Source organism: Pipistrellus hanaki (genome assembly GCF_964339955.1).
Source record: "Pipistrellus hanaki genome assembly, chromosome: 9".
In the NCBI taxonomy this organism is placed as follows: domain Eukaryota; kingdom Metazoa; phylum Chordata; class Mammalia; order Chiroptera; family Vespertilionidae; genus Pipistrellus; species Pipistrellus hanaki.
In genome coordinates, this window is record NC_140511.1 from 35,270,249 (window position 1) to 35,289,009 (window position 18,761).

Sequence of the window (18,761 nt, forward strand, 5' to 3'; positions counted from 1 at the left end):
CACAAAGTCCTCAGATATGTGGTCTAAGTCCCATACTCCTAATAGAGAATTCCAAGCTGGGCTTTAGATTCAGACACATCTATCTATATTTCAATCTTGGTTCTGCCACATACTAGCTTTTTGCTTTTTTTTTTTTTTTCATTTTGGATCTTTGAGTCTCATTTCCTTTATGAGATCAAAACTGCTTGCATGGCAGGATCGCTATCAGAAGTAATAAAATGAAATTCATTCTGTTTGGTGCAGGGCACTTCGTGTGCATCTTCCCATTGTTGTGTGTCTATAACAATCTTTTGAGTTAATGTCCTCATTATCTGTATTTCATCGATAGGGAGTTGTCATCTATGGTTCAGAGGCCATCTCAGAGGTGAAGTAACATACCTCCTGAAATTCATAACTAGGATTGGCAGAGTTGGGACTTCAACCCAGGTCTCTTCTTTCTCCAACACTTAGCATATAACCCAGGGGTCCTCAAACATTTTAAAGTGGGGGCCAGATCACGGTCCCTCAGAGAGCTGGAGGGCCGGACTATATGAACTACTAATTCCTACTGTAACACCTTGGCTGCGCTCACTGCCCAAAAAACCTGGCGGACAGGATCAGACTCCCCTGGGGGCTGCATGTGGCCCGCGGGCCGTAGTTTGAAGACCCCTGATATAACCCAACTGTTGTCTTCCACCCCGGAAAATGGAGTGAGACAATGAATATAGAGTCCTTAGCACACTGTGGGCTCTTACTAAGCACAGTTTCATCAGGTCCCAAGTATCTCCCAGCCATGGCCCTCAGCCTTGAGGATGAGCAGCTTTCCTCTTCCCTCCCTAGACTCCCTGGCTTGGCCCAGGGCCGCCACACGCTGAAATGCAGGAGGGGCAGGAGGATGGGAGAGCCACTGCATTATTCATATCTAATTCCTCTTGTCTAATGGACTTGTTAAAAGCACCCTGGGTGGGAAGTGTGAGTCTTAATGGCATTTTATAAAAGTTGCTGTGATGAATTAGCACATAAAGCAAATTAAAAACAGCTTATCGCTTTTTAAATTAAGCGATGAGGCATTGGAGCATTTTCCCCAGATGTGATGATCCATTAATATCCAAAGGAGCCAGGCACTGCGGAAACGTGTCAGCTGCTTGTTTTTTAGGGACCTGACAAGCCTGCATCGGTGTGATCCCAGAGGGGAAGATTGTCCAAGATAAACAACACTCATGGAAAGGATTTTTGTGAATATACACTCAAAAGGGAAAGGGCAAATAATAATAACAGTTCATACTTATTGTCACTAGGAGCCAGGTACTGCTGTGCATGCTCTTCATGCATTGCCTTAGGTAACATTTCGTCCATACAATTCCTTCATGGAGGTACTGTTACCACCACTCTGTTACCTAAGGCAGAACTGAGCCCTAAGAGAGGGTAAGGAGCTCACCTGGGTGACCAGCTATATGACTTGTAGGAAGTCATAGGCCAAGTTATGGCCCTCACAGTGTGGCCCCTCAGTCTATATTCTTTTTTTTATTACTTTTTCTTTATTGATTAAGGTATTACATATGTGTCCTTATCCCCTATTGTCCCCCCATCCCTCTACTCATGTCCTCAGTGCCCTGGTGTCTGCGTCCATTAGTTAGGCTTATATGCATGCATACATGTCCTTTGGTTGATCTCTTCCCTTTACCCCCACCCTTCCCTACCTCCCCTCTGAGGTTTGATGATCTGATAGATGCTCTATCTCTGGATCCTCAGTCTATATTCTTAACCCCTGTATTACACTCTGCTATGCAGCACCTGCCAGGGGTGGGGTGCTTTGTATGTGCTATTTTATTAATGCTCACAACAGCTCCCAGTGAAGATAGCTATTGGACTAATTTGGCATGAAAAAAACCTGTGGCTCAGGAATGTTAATTTATGCCACACCACCCAGCCAGAGAAGTGACCATTTCCAGAGTGGGTCTCTGTCCTCTCCCGCCCTACGTTCCTGGCATAGGCTTTGTTGAAACTTTCGGTAGGAACATGCAAATGGCCAAGGTAGAAAGGAGTCCTTCTGGGGCCAAAACTGAAAACCTCCCCCATATTCCTCCCATGGGGATAGAGTTAGTGGAAGAAGGGGCGGTGTTGCAAGGAATTCGACTTTTCCTGCAGCATTTCAGAGCTTTAGATGCTGCCTTCGGCTCTTTTCGGTTGCCATGACAGCAGATGTGGCATTTCGTTCATAAGGAGAAAAAAATAATGAAAAGAACCCCACTTAGTCCTCAGTGATATTAGAAAAGTCTGTTTCCCAGATCTAGTTAATTTTTTCTTGCATAGTGGTTGCACTCCAGGGAAATTCTTAGAATGGAATCACAGGGGAATTAACAGGAAAATGGAAAAATCTGCTTCTCTAGAGAAATTGTATGCTGTGTGGTGGTGGTGGTTTGTGAGAGTGGGGCGTACAGGAGGAGGGGGCCAGTATAGGATTTGAGACAAATTGTACTTTCTAACAGCAACAGCTGGTTATTATAAAGTCTCCATCATAGTTTTAATTCTGCTTCCAACTCCCTCACCTCACCAGTCATACATGTGTTGGGCTTTGCTAGGCTAAGCAAATGCTCTTCGGTAGGGAAAGCATGATACATAAAGCAAGACATATGACCCAGAGTGATAATTGCAGTGATGAGGTGGGCTCAGCATTCTGTGGAAGCAGTAGGAGTTGTCTTGTCCGTGTAATTTTGATCTATCTATGCACACACACATAAACATAGGTGTATAGATTTGCATTTTAAGCATTTACTCATGGCATGATATTAACCTCTGCCACCATCCACTTTCAGTGATGGACCAGTATGCCAATTGCATGGAGGATCACAGTCACCTGAGTGGACATTTGAGTTTTTACCATTTTCCCCTATTATAAAGGAAAGGGTTCTACAGAGTGGAACAATGGAGAGGATTTGTCCGTAACACAAATGTTTTATTCAGAAAGATGCCCATGCTTCTCTTCATGGCTTTCTTGTTTTTTATGATTTTAAAAAATTGACCATAGTAGAAAAGAAAAAAAAGGTGGGGGGGAAAGTCATCAGGTATTAAACTAGCTTTACCGTCTCCTATTACCATCTTGTTACAATGATAGTCTCCAAGAGAAGCACCCCAGTTTCAGGAGTCGAGAGAGGCTCCCCCTGCAACCACCAAGGAGAAGCGAGAACTGACCTCCATTTGTGACCAAAGCAGTGGGAACGTGGACTGCGGTTTGGGAGTTGGTCTTAAAAGCTGCATGCTCAGGGCAAGAGTGAAAAATCAAAACTGGGAACCCTAACTCTGTGCTCCAGAGAATCCTAACTGTGTCCTCTCTTGTTATCCCCTCCAGAGCCATGTTTGACTATGACAAGAGCAAGGACAGTGGGCTGCCAAGTCAAGGACTTAGTTTTAAATATGGAGACATTCTCCACGTGATCAACGCCTCTGATGATGAGTGGTGGCAAGCCCGGAGAGTCACCCTGGATGGAGACAGCGAGGAGATGGGGGTCATCCCCAGCAAGCGGAGGTAAGAAGGCTTTTCTGTTTCAGAGCCCTTCCGCTCTGCGGAGAGGGGAGCTGAGGGAGGATGGACATGCGGCAAACTGTTCACAATGATCTCTGTGAGTGGGATAGTAGTCCGTCTGCGGGGAAATGGTTAGTGGGAACAGGTGACAAAAAATAAATAGTCTCACTCCCTTCATGTTCGGGTTTTACTGAAACGGGTGACTGTGACAGGGCACAAAGGAAAAAAAGAGGACCCGCCAGCACTGCCTTTCTCAACCTCCACCAGCATTCCCAATTGCAAGATCGTGTCCATCAGCTTGCATGCTGATTTACACCCACAGAAGGCTTATCCCAAAGGTTCAAAATTTAACAGGTAATTTCCTAGAAAGACCAGGAAGTAGATTGTTGACTAAGATAAGACCCTGGTTGTGTGTTACCTGCAAATATTGAAGGAAATCAACTACAAACTTCCATTCCATTCCAAATCCAGATGCTTGGGACACGAGCTATCAAATCAGGTGAGGTGGAAAGACTGAGTTTACAGTTGCTTTTCACTCCTTTAGTTACCCTGGTCCTCACCCCACCTTCACCTTTCCGCTCACTCCACTCAGATATTTAGTTCCGTGTTTCCTAAGTCCAGAGTATTATACTCTTTCTTTGCTAAGGATCTGTTCAACTATGCTTTAGAAAGGCAGAAATGTACTTCAGAACAGCCAAGTCCTTCATCCATCGCAGCTTCTAATCTTCACCAGCAGAAAGGAACTTCCCTTCCCCCAGAGTCTGACTAAGAACCAAGTTATCTGCACCCTAGAGAAGAGAGATGGCAAGAAATGGAAGTCGGGAATAATGCTCATTCAGAACAGTCACCATGAGCTGCGGGTTTCTCAAAGGGCCCCCCTCCCATCCAGACCCCCAAAACCTCTGTTATTATAAAATCCTCAGTGAAGCCAAAACCGATTTGGCTCAGTGGATAGAGCATCAGCCTGCGGACTGAAAGATCCTGGGTTCGATTCCAGTCAAGGGCATTGTACCTTGGTTGCGGGCACATCCCCAGTTGGAGGTGTGCAAGAGGCAGCTGATTGATGATTCTCTCTCATCGATGTTTCTAACTCTCTATCCCTCTCTCTTCCTCTCTGTAAAAAATCAATAAAATATATATTTTTTTAAATCCTCAGTCAAGAATGTAAGTGCTCCCACACACAACGTGGTCCAGTGACTGAGCTGGCTCGAACCACAGTAGAAAGGTGTAAATTATACCGAAGAATGACCCCACAAGAGCATTTGCACCCCCCAGAGGAGACTGGTCTATCTTTCTCTGCCTGTGGCCTGACAGCTTGGGAGAAAGGGTCTGGGGATGGGAGGGGCGGGAGGAGTAGCAGGCCAACTATTCACAGCTGCTCCCTCACCTTGAGGGGTGGACTTGCAGAGAAGCAACTGAAGCTGCAGGGACCCTCCCCACCTCCCTGACCATGCCTAGGACTCTCCCACCCGCAGGCAGAGCCCTGGGGCTCTTTCAACCTCTGGGTGCCTAGATGGCTGCCTCACGTTGCTTTGAAAGGATGTTCATAGTTTGTGCCATGGCTTGTAATGTTTTCTGAACTGTTTTGTATTCAAAGCATTTCTCTCAGCCCTAGTTTTTATTCTGTGTCTCCCCGTTTTCATTTACTTCAAAAAAGAATATGTCAAAGCAACATGCATTTTTATTTGGTTTGATTTAATTAACCAAAGCTTCTCTGAAGGGCTGCTCTGTAGAAAAAAGCCCCAAGGATGAAGTGGGTGGGGAAGGAAAGCTGTGTGGGAATAGACTGCAGCTCATGTTTAAGTGCTTTTGGTCCACTCACAGTCAGAGCTGCTCAGAGATGGTGTGGAGTCCCTGAAAGATAGTGAGCTAGAATAATGGTTTTCACACCAGGGAACATTATAAAAACTTACGTATGCCCATCTCCTACCTTCCCTCCACATCTCCCCCCTCCAACACACACACACACACACACACACACACACACACACACACACACACAAAGATTCTAATTCAATCTGCCTGGATGGGTCTTAGAAATCTTTATTTTTCTGTAAATTCCTTCAGGTGATTCTGATAATAGAAGATGTGGTGTCAGGAAAATTGCACAAGGCTTTGGATGGGAGAGTTGCACTGTATGATTTTTCAGCCTCTTTCCAACTCTGTGGTTCTGTGATTCTAATCAGCCTTGTCAATACTTCTTCCTTTGTTGGATTACACACCCTTTTCTTCCCAGGAAACATTCTAGGTGCTATTCTTATAATCTTCCACCTACTAGTGGTCATTCTTAAGCTGACTGTCTTTTTGAGGGGGGGTTGAGAATCATTTTAATAACCATACTACAGCTGACCTGAAAAGAAGTTTGTCTAGTGAATTAATATTGATATTTATTTGTATTGTATCTCATTAAGGTTCCCTCCTTCATATGTGTGTATGTGTGTGCCTGTGTGTTTGTGTGTGTGTGTGTGTGTCTGTAAATTCTCTTTAGAATTTTAATTCATTCCAAGGTCATACATTTTATTGTAGAAATGTGGAAAATTTTAGAAAAGTATAAATAAGAAATTAAAATCATATCTCACAGAGTTCTTTTTTAAAAACCCTTTATTGTTGAAAGTATTACACATGTCCCCCCTTCTCCATTTCGCCCAGTTCCCACCCCACCTAGGCCTTCACCACCCAAAATCTGAGTCCATAGGTAAGATCTTTCGTTATCTCTTCCCGCCCTCTGCCCCCTTTCCTCTGAGATTCATCAGTCTGTTCCATACTTCCATGCCTCTGATTCTCCTTTATTCACCAGTTTATTTTGTTCATTGTATTTTGTGTTTATTTAATTTTTAGAAAGATATGTATTTGTTGCCATTTTATTGTTCATATCTTTTCTCCTCCTCCTCCTTGAATACCCTTCAACATTTCATTTTTTTGCTGGTGATGAACTTCTTTACCTTTTTCTTATTTGTGAAGCTCCTTATCTGCCCTCAATTCTAACTGAGAGCTTTGCTTGGTAGAGTAATCTTGGTTGTAGGTCCTTGCTATTCATCACTTCAAGTATTTCTTGCTACTCCCTTCTGGCCTGCAAAGTTTTCTATGAGAAATCAGCTGTCAGTTGTATGGGCACTCCCTTGTAGGTAACTTAACTACTAATCTCTTGCTGCTTTTAAGATTATCTCTTTGTCTTTAACCTTTGGCATTATAATTATGAAGTGTCTTGGGTTCCTCTTGTTTGGGACTCTGTGATTGCTGGACTTGTAAGTCTATTTCTTTCACCAGGAGCTCCCCTGTGTGGGCTGTGTGCACAGTCTTGTAGTTGAGCCTTGATTGCTCTTGGCATCTATGGAAAGAGTTGGCCTCCAGGTCAATTGGCTGTGACCAGCTGCAACTACAGTGGAAGATCTACTGTGCAGGAGTAGCTGTGAAGCAAGACAGGCTGGTGCTAGTGCTAGGTCTTGGGCCTTTTATTGATAGGTTTGGGGCACAGTATTACCAGCTTTAGGTTGTTTGAGATATTTTAGCAAAGTCTGAAGCCTGAGCAGGGACAGGCCATTCATGTGGAAAAGGGGTACAAACAGGTTGGGTGGAGCTGTAAAATGGATTGGGCAGGTCTCAGGGAATCACCAGGGTGGAGCAAACAGTCTGGGCCATTCTGATGGAAACTCCATTGGGAGGTCCCAGCACTAGAACAATGAACTCTGTGAGCAGCCCTGTCTGTGAGAAAGCCTCCCCCAAGTTCCTGCCCCGATGCCAGTCAATTCAGTTCCTTCTCATATGTGTTTGGGTGCCCCTGGTGCTGGAGCTCAGAAGAAGCAGGACCGAGCAAGTTCCTGCCTGGTTCTTTAAAAGGAACACCTGGGTCTTCACCAGCCTCTGTGTCACTCAGCCCCAATCCCCACTGATTTTTATAGCCCAAAGTTGCAGGGCCTTTTCTTTCCAGCTCTGGGACCCAGGGATAGAGGGCTGGGATCCCTTGCTCCTCATGGGCAGTTCTACAGAGTCTGTCTCCCTCCTGATTAAAAAGGGGATACAAGTGGGTGCCAGTCCAGCCTATTCTGTGCCTCTGCCTCTCCTACCAGTCTCAGTGTGCTTCCTTTACTTCTCTAGTTGTAAGACTTCCATTCAGCCAGCTTTTAGCTGGTTCTAAATGATGGTTGTTCTGTGTTTTAGTTGTAATTTTGATGTGGTTGTTGGAGAGGCAGTGAGTACCATGCATTTATCTACACCACCATCTTGGTTCTTCACAGAGTCATATGCACTTATTTTAATGCAATTTAAAGCCTGTCATTTGCCTACTCTTTAATACTTTACTTCTAATGAGGCAGCCTCATTTCAGATTACATTCAGCTTAGAATAAATGGCAATTGGTACAAATATAATTTACTATCACATTGGGGTTATTTTTTCATTCTTATATTCCCTATAGCCCCTTTTTTGGCCATAGTTCAGCTAGTAAAGTGGACCTGGGAAAATCTCATAATGGATCACATCAGTGTGTGACATTACCACTTACAAAAATGTTTCCCTATTATGATTTCATTTAATCATCCCAGTAAAACCAAGATGAAAATGATTGCCTTCTCCCTCCATTTTTTAAGATGGTGAATGAATTTTATTTACCAAAACACCCCTAGAACATGATGCTAGACACTATTCTAAGTCCTTTACAATAACTTATTTAAACCACATTGCAACCTTATAAAGGAAGTGATATTATTATTTTCATTTGATAAATCAGGAGGTTGGTTAAGTTGCCTGAAATTGCCTAGCTGGTACATGACAGAACTGGGATTTGAATCCAGGCTTCAGAATTGATGTTCCTAATTCATATGCAATCCTAACTCCCAAAGTTACAAATGTAAGACTTCTCAAAATTTAATTCAGCAAGCATTGCTTGAGCAGCACCTGGGTGCCAAGAGCTGTCATTGAGCCACTATCTGGAGCCCAATGTTTATGGGACCAGCATGTAGCTATGGTACAGCTGCACTGTGATTAGAGCAATGAGGGATGTATCATAAATAACGTTTTTGTCCTACTCGACTCAGGCTGCCATAACAGAATACCACAGATTGGGTGGCTTAAATAGTAAACATTTCTTTCTCACAGTTCTGGAGACTGGAAGTCCAAATTCAAGGTGCTGGCTAATTGGGTTCCAGTGAGGGCCCTCTTCCTAGCTGGCAGATGGCCTTCTTGCTGTCTCCTTACATGGCAGAAAGGGAGATTTTTTTTTTCATATGTCTCTTCTTCTAAGGGCACTAGTCCCATTTATAATGTCTCCACCCTCCTGACCTAATTCTCTCCATAAGGCCCCACCTCCAAATACCATCACATTGGGAATCAGGGCTTCTCTAGATGAACTGACAAGGTGGGGGTTGAGGGCACAAACCTTGTCTATAGCAGGTGTCAAAAGAAGTCAGAGGGCAGCAGACAGAGGGATAGATTCCATCTGATGACAGCACTGCCTCTGTATTGTGCCAGGTGCTTTCAAATATACAGTTGCATTTAATCTTCATGAAAGCCTTATAAGGAAACCAAGGGTTACAGCCAATCAGTGGCTGAACCCAGGTCTCTCTGGTAGTAAAACCATGTGGCTTTCCACTATACCAGGTGTGTACCAGGAGCCCTTGCCAATTAAGGAGTTCTTACTAGGTTTTAGACAAAGTATGAAACAATTTTCTTGTATTATCTCATTTAACATTCACCACAATTTTTTGAAGTCTGTGTTAATATTCTGATTTTAACAATATCAACCTGAGATCCTGATGACCTGTCCTAGGTCATAGAGCTAGTAAGTGGTAGAGGCAGAATTTAAACCCAGGCTTGTGTGATTTCAGAAACCTGGGCTCTGAGCATAAATCTCTGTTTTCTGAGACTACCTAGTTTGGTAATGACCACGCTGAGATTTGTTCCACAGTCTTTCATCCAAGTCTCTATACATTGCCCTACAGTGACTGGTCACCTGGGCTCTCAGATGAGAGATTGCAGCTGGTATTGCATATGGGTTTTCTGGCCTAGCTTTCGCAGCCAGCCTGTGGCCAGTAACATGGATGGCGTTTCCATTCTCCCTGCAACAGAACCTTGTGGAGCACGGCCAACCGAACACCCAGCACCAAATGATGTTACCACCATCTAGCACTCCAAGCCTGACTTCGTTGTGGGGTTGGCCAGAACCTGAAAAGGCCAGATGGAAATTGGCTGAGAGGGCAGGAGGAGACAGTTGGGCTCATTACAGCATGACCATGTGGTTGTCTCTGGAGATGCTCGATGTCAAAACTGATTGCTCATATTTTGCCATCCAGTTTATATTTTCTGTATTTTGGTCAGTGACCAAACCAGGACGGAGAGGATTATTTCTGCTTAAACAATCTAATTAATTGCTTGCCTCTCTTGAGTCTGAGAGAAGTACAGCGGTTCTTCTCAACTCTATACTGTCTACTTTTTCCTTAAAGATTTATGAAATAAAATAGCACCTATTTCTGCCAAAGGAGTCTTACTTAGTAAAATATTTAGAGAAGGTGATGCTAAATTTACCAAGTAAAGTCATGAAACAACAAACAATTGTTGTTGTTTTTATCAGACACACTGGTGGTTTGATCACGTCACTTAAAGACTCTGAGCCTCCATTTTCACATTCAGGTCAAGAACTAGTAGCCTTGAGTATTAATTTATTCATGCATTTATTCAGCAAAGATTCATTAAGTTCCTCCTCTATTCCCAGCTTTATGTTAAGCCATTGTACAGACGATAGATAATATAGGCAAGGTGCTTAGAATAGCTTCTGATACTTTCGTGCATTCGCAAAGGATGGCTATTTTCCTTTCTTCAGATTTTGAGCTTTTGGTGCTAAAAGCACTATATGGGGCCCTGTTTCCCAGCCCTAGCTCTCACTTCAGCAATAAGCTATCCACTTAATCCCAAGAAGCCACTGGAAAGAATCAGGGACTGAATAAGATGAGAAAGAAAAGATAAGCCACAACCGCTACTACAAAGGAGGGGGGTTTGCAGGGAAATCCGAGGGGCAATCAGTGTGGGCCACGGTGATGGGAAAGAAAGACTATGGAGGGGTTTCTGTGAACACTAAAAAGACTGCCAAGGAGAGAAATCAATCACATACTTGTGACGTAATGTTGCAAATACACATTTGGCTAACCTGAATGTCAGTGTTAAGAGCAAATTAATTCTTAATTTTGAGGCCAGGCTGTGAAGATATGATATTATCTCAATAATTATATGCTTAAATTTTGTTATGGTCTACTTAATTCACGACATTTTGGATATGGGAGTACAAGGGAAGGGGTTGTTATTAATTGTGATAAACTCAGCCCAGACTAAGAAGGAATTGTATTGGTCATAAAGCTATGTATTTCCCATCCAGAACATCACGGGGTTTTTTTTGTTTGTTTGTTTATTTGTTTTTTAATCCCATTGGATAAGGGAGGTGTGGAAGGCCCTTGAATGCTGTTTCTAAAACTGAGTAGATGCGGAATCTCTAAAGTTAGCTGTTAGCAGGTGTCTGTTCAGGCCCTATTTCTACCACTTTCTAATGGCGTACACTTCAAGTCTCAGCTTACCCAGCCATGGAAGAGGGTTGATAACATCTACATCACTGGGTTATGGGGAGCAGATGAGATCGTGTAAAAGTGAAGGAAATCTTCATTAATAATTATGCATTAAAACATCAGCCACCACTTATATATCATTGTTATTAATGAAACTTTCAACCCAAGTTCAAAGCAAAACTTCCTTCATGAGTGAACCAAACCATGCCACCTTTATAAGGAAGGCTTTAAAAATTATTTACTAATTCTGTTGCCTGTTTGAAGAGTAATAATACACCATATCAAATATTAGGTATGTAGGCATGTCTGTTTGTGTCTGTCTCTGTTTGTTCATCCATCTGACAGCATTCTTTGCAACCCTTTTAAGATTTAAGGGATGGACCATTACATAATGCCTAATAGGGACACTTCTTAAGAAACCTGAAAAGAATGGACTTAGGAATCACAGGGAGGGAAATTAGAATGCTGTGGCCAAACAATTTTTAGAATAGAATACTGAGCCTAATGTTATGCATGTCTGGGGCCCACATGAGTTCTATGGATTTATGCAGAATTTATGCAGAATTTGCACAGCCTGATCAAATAACCATGTGTATTCTCTGCATGCTACAGTCATTCTGGCAACATCTATTGGACTCATCCTTTCCACAATTCACCTGGTTGATGCAAAGAAGCCAGGATAAAGTCAGGGCTACAACAGTGGTGTTGTAAAAACCCAAAGAAATTAATATGAATTAGCATTTGCTCTTGGATTAGAACTGAGTAAAACTGAAGGAGCTCGGAAAAGGCGTTTTGTCAGGGAGCGTCTTTCCAGCTGGCAGCTCAGCTTCTCTGAAGTCTTCCTTGCTCTCCTCCCAACTCCTGAGTGTCGGGTGCACATAGAAACTCTCCGTGGAACACATTGTTTTCATATGTGAGGTTAGGCTTGAGAAAATTTTGTTCAGCTGTTTCCACTCAAATATTCTACCCTCACATTGAAATAAATATTGGGTCGGCAGCTAAGTAATTGCGGATTTTTTAAAGAAAATCAAAGACAATTTTTTCATGGAACTAAATAACTTTATTCTGTAATGTATTGCCCATTTTGATCAATGACCTTTTGCCATCTTTCAGGCAGCATCATAATCCCACGTTCAAAAAACTTCTGGTTTTTATTAGCAAAAAACTGAATCAGGTACGATTTGACATCATCATCATTATTGAAATTTTTACCATTCAAGGAGTTTTGTAAAGATCGAAACAAAAAGTAATCAGATGGTGCAAGGTCAGGACTATATGGTGGATGTGGCAAAACATCCCAACCAAGCTCCGTTAATTTTTGCCGAGTGACCAAAGATGTGTGTGGCTTTGCATTGTCATGATGGAATACAACACCTTTTCGATTTGTCAATTCGGGCCGCTTTTCTTCAACTGCATTGTTTAATTTCGTTAGTTGTTCAATGTAGACATCAGAATTGATTGTTCGGTTGGGTGGTAAGAGTTCAAAGTAGACAATTCCTTTGTAATCCCACCAAACTGATAACAAAACCTTCTTTTGATGAATATCAGCTTTTGATGTTGTTTGAGTTGGTTCACCTGGCCTGCTCCACGATCTTTTCCGCTTGATATTGTTGTAAACAACCCATTTTTCATTGCCAGTTATCAGTCGTTTTAAAAATGGATCATTTTCATTACGTTTCTTTAGCAAATCGCAGCTGCTAATGCGTTGCGTTAACTGTGATTCTTTCAGTTCGTGAGGAACCCATGTATCGAGTTTTTGAACATAGCCAAGTTGTTTTAAGTGATTTTCAATGCATGTATGTGATACATGAAGCTTCTCTGCAATCTCACGTGTTGTACTGTGACAGTCCGAATTGATTATTGCTTTGATTAGGGCGTCATCAACTTCAACTGGACGACCAGAGCGTCTTTCATCTTTGAGTGAAAAATCACCAGAACGAAATTTGGCAAACCAATTTTGACACTGCCGTTCTTTTAAGGCTTCGTCACCATAAACAGCACATAACTTTTTATGAGCTTGCGATGCGTTTTTCCCTTTGCGGAAATAAAAAGGAAAATATGACGAAAATGTTCCTTTTGATTTTCCATTTTTCAACGAATGCCAAACAAAAACTACAAAACAGATCAAAAAACTTTTTTTACTGATTAACAGCTGAATAGCCAACTATCAAATACAAAATGTGTTTTACATTTGTACTATGTCTGCAAACCTAAAAATTCAACTGAAGCCATATATGTGTGGAACCCGCAATTACTTAGTTGCCGACCCAATACATTCTGAAACTCCCCTCTGTAACTATAGAAACCCTAATTCTCACTGTGTTTCAGCTGGAAGCACAAAAGAGCTCACAGCTTAAAAGGCGTATGTTGTTAATTATTAATCTATGACTAGCTTAGATTTTAGAAACCATTAAGTTTCTCTAATTTAGGTTTTTCCTCTTTCTTTTATTTGCCCATTTTTGAAATGAGAGCTAGCCATACTTAAAGTGTCATGTTAAAACAACGCAATGAATATTCTGTTAGTTCAACAGTTATGTTATGGAAGACTCGTTATAACACATTGTGGGGTGATATATGGGCTTGCTTTCAAAGACCGTAGAGCCTTGCATGTGTAATGAGAAACAAAGAGACACAGGGAAATGAGAGAGAAGCCAACACAGAGGTGCAAATAAGTGCTATTGTGGCAGAGGAAGAAATGATGTGACACACTGGAGAGGCAAAACATTAAAAAATTGGAAAGTATTTAAATGTTTGCCTTTTCTCCTTTTTCAATGCCATCCTTCAAATGAGGCACAACACCTAAAATATTTATTTTACTGATATTCCTCAAGCCCCTCTCTCTCCTCCACTTCACTATGATATCTAATCATTTCCTGCCTGGGTCATGGCAATATCTTCTAAATAGGCCTCCTGACCTGGCCAGTGTCACTCAGTGGTTGAGCATCAACCTATGAACCAGGAGGTCAGAGTTCAGTTCCCACTCAGGACACATACCTGGATTGTGGACTCGATCCCTTGAGTGGGGCATGCAAGAGGAAGCTGATCAATGACTCTCATCATTGATGTTTCCATGTCTCTCTCCCTCTTCCTTCCTCCCCGAAATCAATAAAAAGATATTTAAAGATAAATAAATAGATAGACAGGCGTCTTGCTTCCAGCTGTCCCTTCCCTCCTCCAGTCTTTCTTCTTCACCAGGGTCATTTATTTAAAATGCTAATCTATTCTATTACTTTCCTGTTTTATACCCTCTAATCATGAGGATTTCCCAAGGGAAAAAAAACCCTAGTCGTTAGTGTGGGTGAATACCCTTTATAAGGAGGCCCCACATCCAGCCTCACTTCCCCATCCTCTGTGTACCATGTGCTGGAATCTTTCTACCACCCATTAGCATGCTTATAGCCTCAGCTCATGGTGTATGTTGTCTCCCCTGTCTGGGAAATTCTCCCTGAACTTTTCCTACTGAGAAGCTTTTCTCATCCTTCAAGTTCACCTAAATTGACACCTCATCCAAGAAGCCCACCTCAATGCTTTCCACTTCTCTTTATCCTTCCATGAGAAATATGCTCCCACGTGGCAATCAAAGGTCTAACGGCAGCATTATCAATCTTTATGTTCTTTGCAATCATGCTGTTAAAAGGTTTTCCCCGCCAAAACTGGTTTGGCTCAGTGGATAGAGCGTCGGCCTGCGGACTGAAGGGTCCCGGGTTCGATTCCAGTCAAGGGCATGTACCTTGGTTGCAGGCACATTCCCAGTAGGGGGTGTGCAAGAGGCAGCTGATCGATGTTTCTCTCTCATCAATGTTTCTAGCTCTCTATCCCTCTCCCTTCCTCTCTGTGAAAAACCAATAAAATACATTAAATTAAAAAAAAAAAAGGTTTCCCCCTGTTCCCCGCTCCTTGCTTGATACATGGTAGGCCCTCAATAAGTGATTAATAAATAAATGGCATGGCAGGTACATGATGAAGTCTGCAGAAGAATGACAGGAGAAGGACATTGGGGGGAAAGGAAAAATTCAAGATTATCTGTAACATGTTTGGTTTGGAGGTGAAGATAGTAAGTTCCCCAGTGTTCTTAAAGGGAAGGAAAGAAAAAAAGGTGAGAAGGTTGAAGAGAGAAGTTTACTTAATATCTACTTTAGATGGGCTCAGATGTCTTTGAAATAAATTTTGATGGATTTATTCAGGCACTTAAATAAGAAATATTGGTTTTTCTCCCTCTTTGCTCCAAATACTACTACTTTCATTACATAGAAATTTCAAGGGATGTGTTAGCAGCTTAAAGACATTACACCAAGACCTTTTTATAATGTCTTTGTATACTTTTTTACTCAAAGGAACAGAAATATTTTAGAACACATTTTATTTGAGCTGTGTGATAAGAAGAGGTATCCTTCATTGAATGAGGAACTTTAATCATAAGTGACTAGCCATGTGATAGAGTCTTTATTTTCAATTTTCTCTAGGGTGGAAAGAAAGGAACGTGCCCGATTGAAGACAGTGAAGTTTAATGCAAAACCTGGAGTGATTGATTCAAAAGGGGTAGGTACAAAATAATCAAAACATTAAGTTCTCTCAATTGCCATGGATTTAACTATAATTAACATTTAGTCTTTCAGTAGCAAGCAAATTATGAAGCTACCAGACAGTAGAGCACTGTTATAAATGTATTGCTAAAAGTAATGATGTGATTTCTGATGAAATGTATTTATGGTGAATATATTAAATCCGGGGGTAAAGCTGCTGGTGGTCAGCAGAAATCATGCATTGATGAAGGTGATATAATGACTACAATGAAGGAGAAATATAATTTAGGCATTTTCATTTTTTAATTTGTTTTCTTTTAAATGAAATGTTCTAAAGAGATGGATTTCATAAAAATTGCCAGTTCATTATAAAATGTCTAGTCCGTTACACATTATAAAGCTAAGAGTAGTGGAAATATACATATGAACCATCTAAGTGAATACATGGATTGTTGTGACAGACATAGAAGAGAATTAACAAATAAAATTTAATCACTAAAATTAAAAGATTTACTCATATGCACATGTATCTTTTTTTAATAACAGCTTTAATGAGGTCTAATTTGCTACCAAACAATTTACCAATTTAAGTATGTAATCCAAAGGTTTTTAGTATATTGAGTTATACAACCACCACCATAATTTTAGAACATCCTATCACCCCATTAAGAGATCCTATAGCAGTCACTTTCCATTTCCCCAAACCCCATCTCCACCCCCCACCCAGCCCTACTACTAATCCACTTTGTCTCTATCCTATTCTGGATATTTCATAGAGATGGAATTATACATTATGTGTTCTTTGGTGACTGCTTCTTTACATAATGTTCTCAAAGTACATCTGTGTTGTAGCATCTGTAAATTTTTTTTCACTGACAAATTATTCCATTGTGGATAAACTTCAATTAATTTATTCCATCAGTTGATGGATATTTGGGTTGTTTCCACCTTTTTGGCTATTATGGGTAATGTTGCTGTGAGTATTCATGGACATATATTTATTTCCATTTGAGATAAATCTAGGTTCATTTGAAGAACTGGGTCATTTGGAGAACTGCAAGACTGTTGTCCAAGATGGTCATACCATTTTACATTCCTACCATCAGTGTGTGAAAGTTCCAATTTCTCCACATATTCACCAACACTTGTTATTATATGTCTTTCTGCATATAGCAACCCTATTTGGTATCTCATTTGGTTTTGATCTGCGTTTCTCTAATGGCTGTTGGCATTGAGCATCTTTTCATGTGCTGATTGGCCATTTGTATTTCTTCTTTTGAGAAATATCTGTTTAGATCCTTTGCCTATATTTAAATTAGGTTCTTCTGTTGTTAATTGAGTTGTAAAGTTTCCTTAAATATTGTGAATATTCATCTCTTATCAAATATATGCTTTCCAAATATTTTCTCCCATTCTGTGAGTTGTCTTTCTACTCTCTTGATAGTGTCCTTTGATGAACAAAAGTTTTAATTTTGATGAATTTTATCTATTTTTTTCTTTTGTTACTTGTATTTTGGATGTCATATCTAAGACACCATCACCTAATCTAAGGTCTTGAAGAGTTGTGTTGATATTTTACATTTAGATATTTTATCCATTTTGAGTTAGTTTTTAGATATGAGGTAGAGTTCAATATTATTCTTTTGCAAGGTCATGTCATATGTAAGAAGTTTTTAACTTCTTTCTTTCCAATCTGGATGACTTTTATTTCTTAGTCATGCCTGATTGCCCTGGCTAGAACTTCTGATTGCCCTGGGTAGAAGTGGGTAGAATGTCTTGTTCCTAACATTAAGATGAAGGCTTTCTGTCTTTTACCATTAAGTACAATGTTAGCTGTGGGTATTACAACTTTTAAACTCTATTTTATATTGCTATAATATAAAAAACACCTTTGCTCCCTTCTCTCTGTTCTCTTTCTGTTCATCTCATTTCCTGTATTTTTCTATCCTGACAATTCTGGTTTCTCAGTGTCAACAAGAACCACAAGTACTTTAACTGGTTTGGCTTAGTGGATAGAGCTTTGGCCTGGGGACTGAAGGGTTACAGGTTGGATCCTGGTCAAGGGCATGTACCTTTGTTGTGGACACATCCCCAGTAAGGGGTGTGCTGGAGGCAGCTGATCAATGTTTCTAACTTTCTATCTCTCTTCCTTCCTCTCTATAAAAATCAATAAAATATATGTGTTTTTTTAAAAAAAGAACCACAGTTATGGTCAGTATATGTCACTATGGAAAACAGGAAGAAAATCTATTCTTTCTCAGGACTTTTGATCCCCAGACCTACACTGCCCTTTGTATTTTTAAGCAGAAGTGTCGTTGTGCAGTCCTTTTATTAACATAATTTATTTCCCCCTAAAACATTCAGATGGGAATTTATTTAAATATATGATGTTGCTCTGAAAAAAAAAAGTATATGTCATCATGCATGAAGTCCTTTTAAATAAATACTGCTTATATACAAAGGATAGGATTTTTCAATGATTCTTGGTTAAAAAAAAAAAAAGGATATGTTTCCTGTTGTTTCACATATGTAATTGGATTTATATCAAAGAATTTTTATTGAATACCTATCATGAGCCAAACAAGAGCTAGAACTTGTGAAAGATTCAAAGTGTACCATAGGCCCTTCTCCTTACATTTATATCAATGCATAGAATATAAATTCTAGGACTTAAATGACCACTGAAAGAGAAGCAGTGATCATGTGGGAAAGGAAACCCTAGACTTAAATCAGGAGGGTTAAGTAGCTTGAATTCTGGTTTCAGTTCATGACTAACTCACAACTGCCCCGTGGGCCTCATTAGCAAAATAACAGCTTTGAACTACACCAGGTATATCAAACACATCTCACTTCCTACGTAGATTGATAGTTTCTACCTGAAACTATTGACAATGATTTTGAGACCATATATGACCTCAGCAGGGGGGAAAAAATTTGCCATGATCGATTAGTCATGCCTAACACAATATTCCGAATTGTTCCCTTTTTGATGTGTCTGGATTCAATGATTTTTAAGGTGCCCACCAGCCGTAATTCTCCATGAGTCAACAAATTAAGAACTAATGAACCAAAGTTTTCCCAATCCCCACAAGAATAATACATCAGTAAGAAGATGCTTGTCCAGAAGGAGAAAACAAAGGACAGTTGAGAGAAAGTGTACTGGCCCAGCCAGTATGGCTCAAGTAGCTG

At 40.7% G+C, this 18,761-nt stretch overlaps 1 protein-coding gene across 17 annotated transcripts in view; it reads left to right on the top strand.

Annotated features, from left to right (window-relative positions):
• LOC311628225 (disks large homolog 2) overlaps positions 1-18,761 on the top strand; it is a gene marked incomplete at its 3' end in the record, with an annotated part of 1,110,130 nt that overhangs the window by 1,034,904 nt on the left and 56,465 nt on the right. For all 17 annotated transcript variants that reach the window (XM_084895257.1, XM_084895256.1, XM_084895260.1 and 14 more), the window contains 2 exons: positions 3,329-3,505; positions 15,513-15,588. In XM_084895257.1, coding sequence (XP_084751383.1) covers positions 3,329-3,505; positions 15,513-15,588 — 253 coding nt within the window. The remainder of the gene's footprint in view (positions 1-3,328; positions 3,506-15,512; positions 15,589-18,761) is intronic.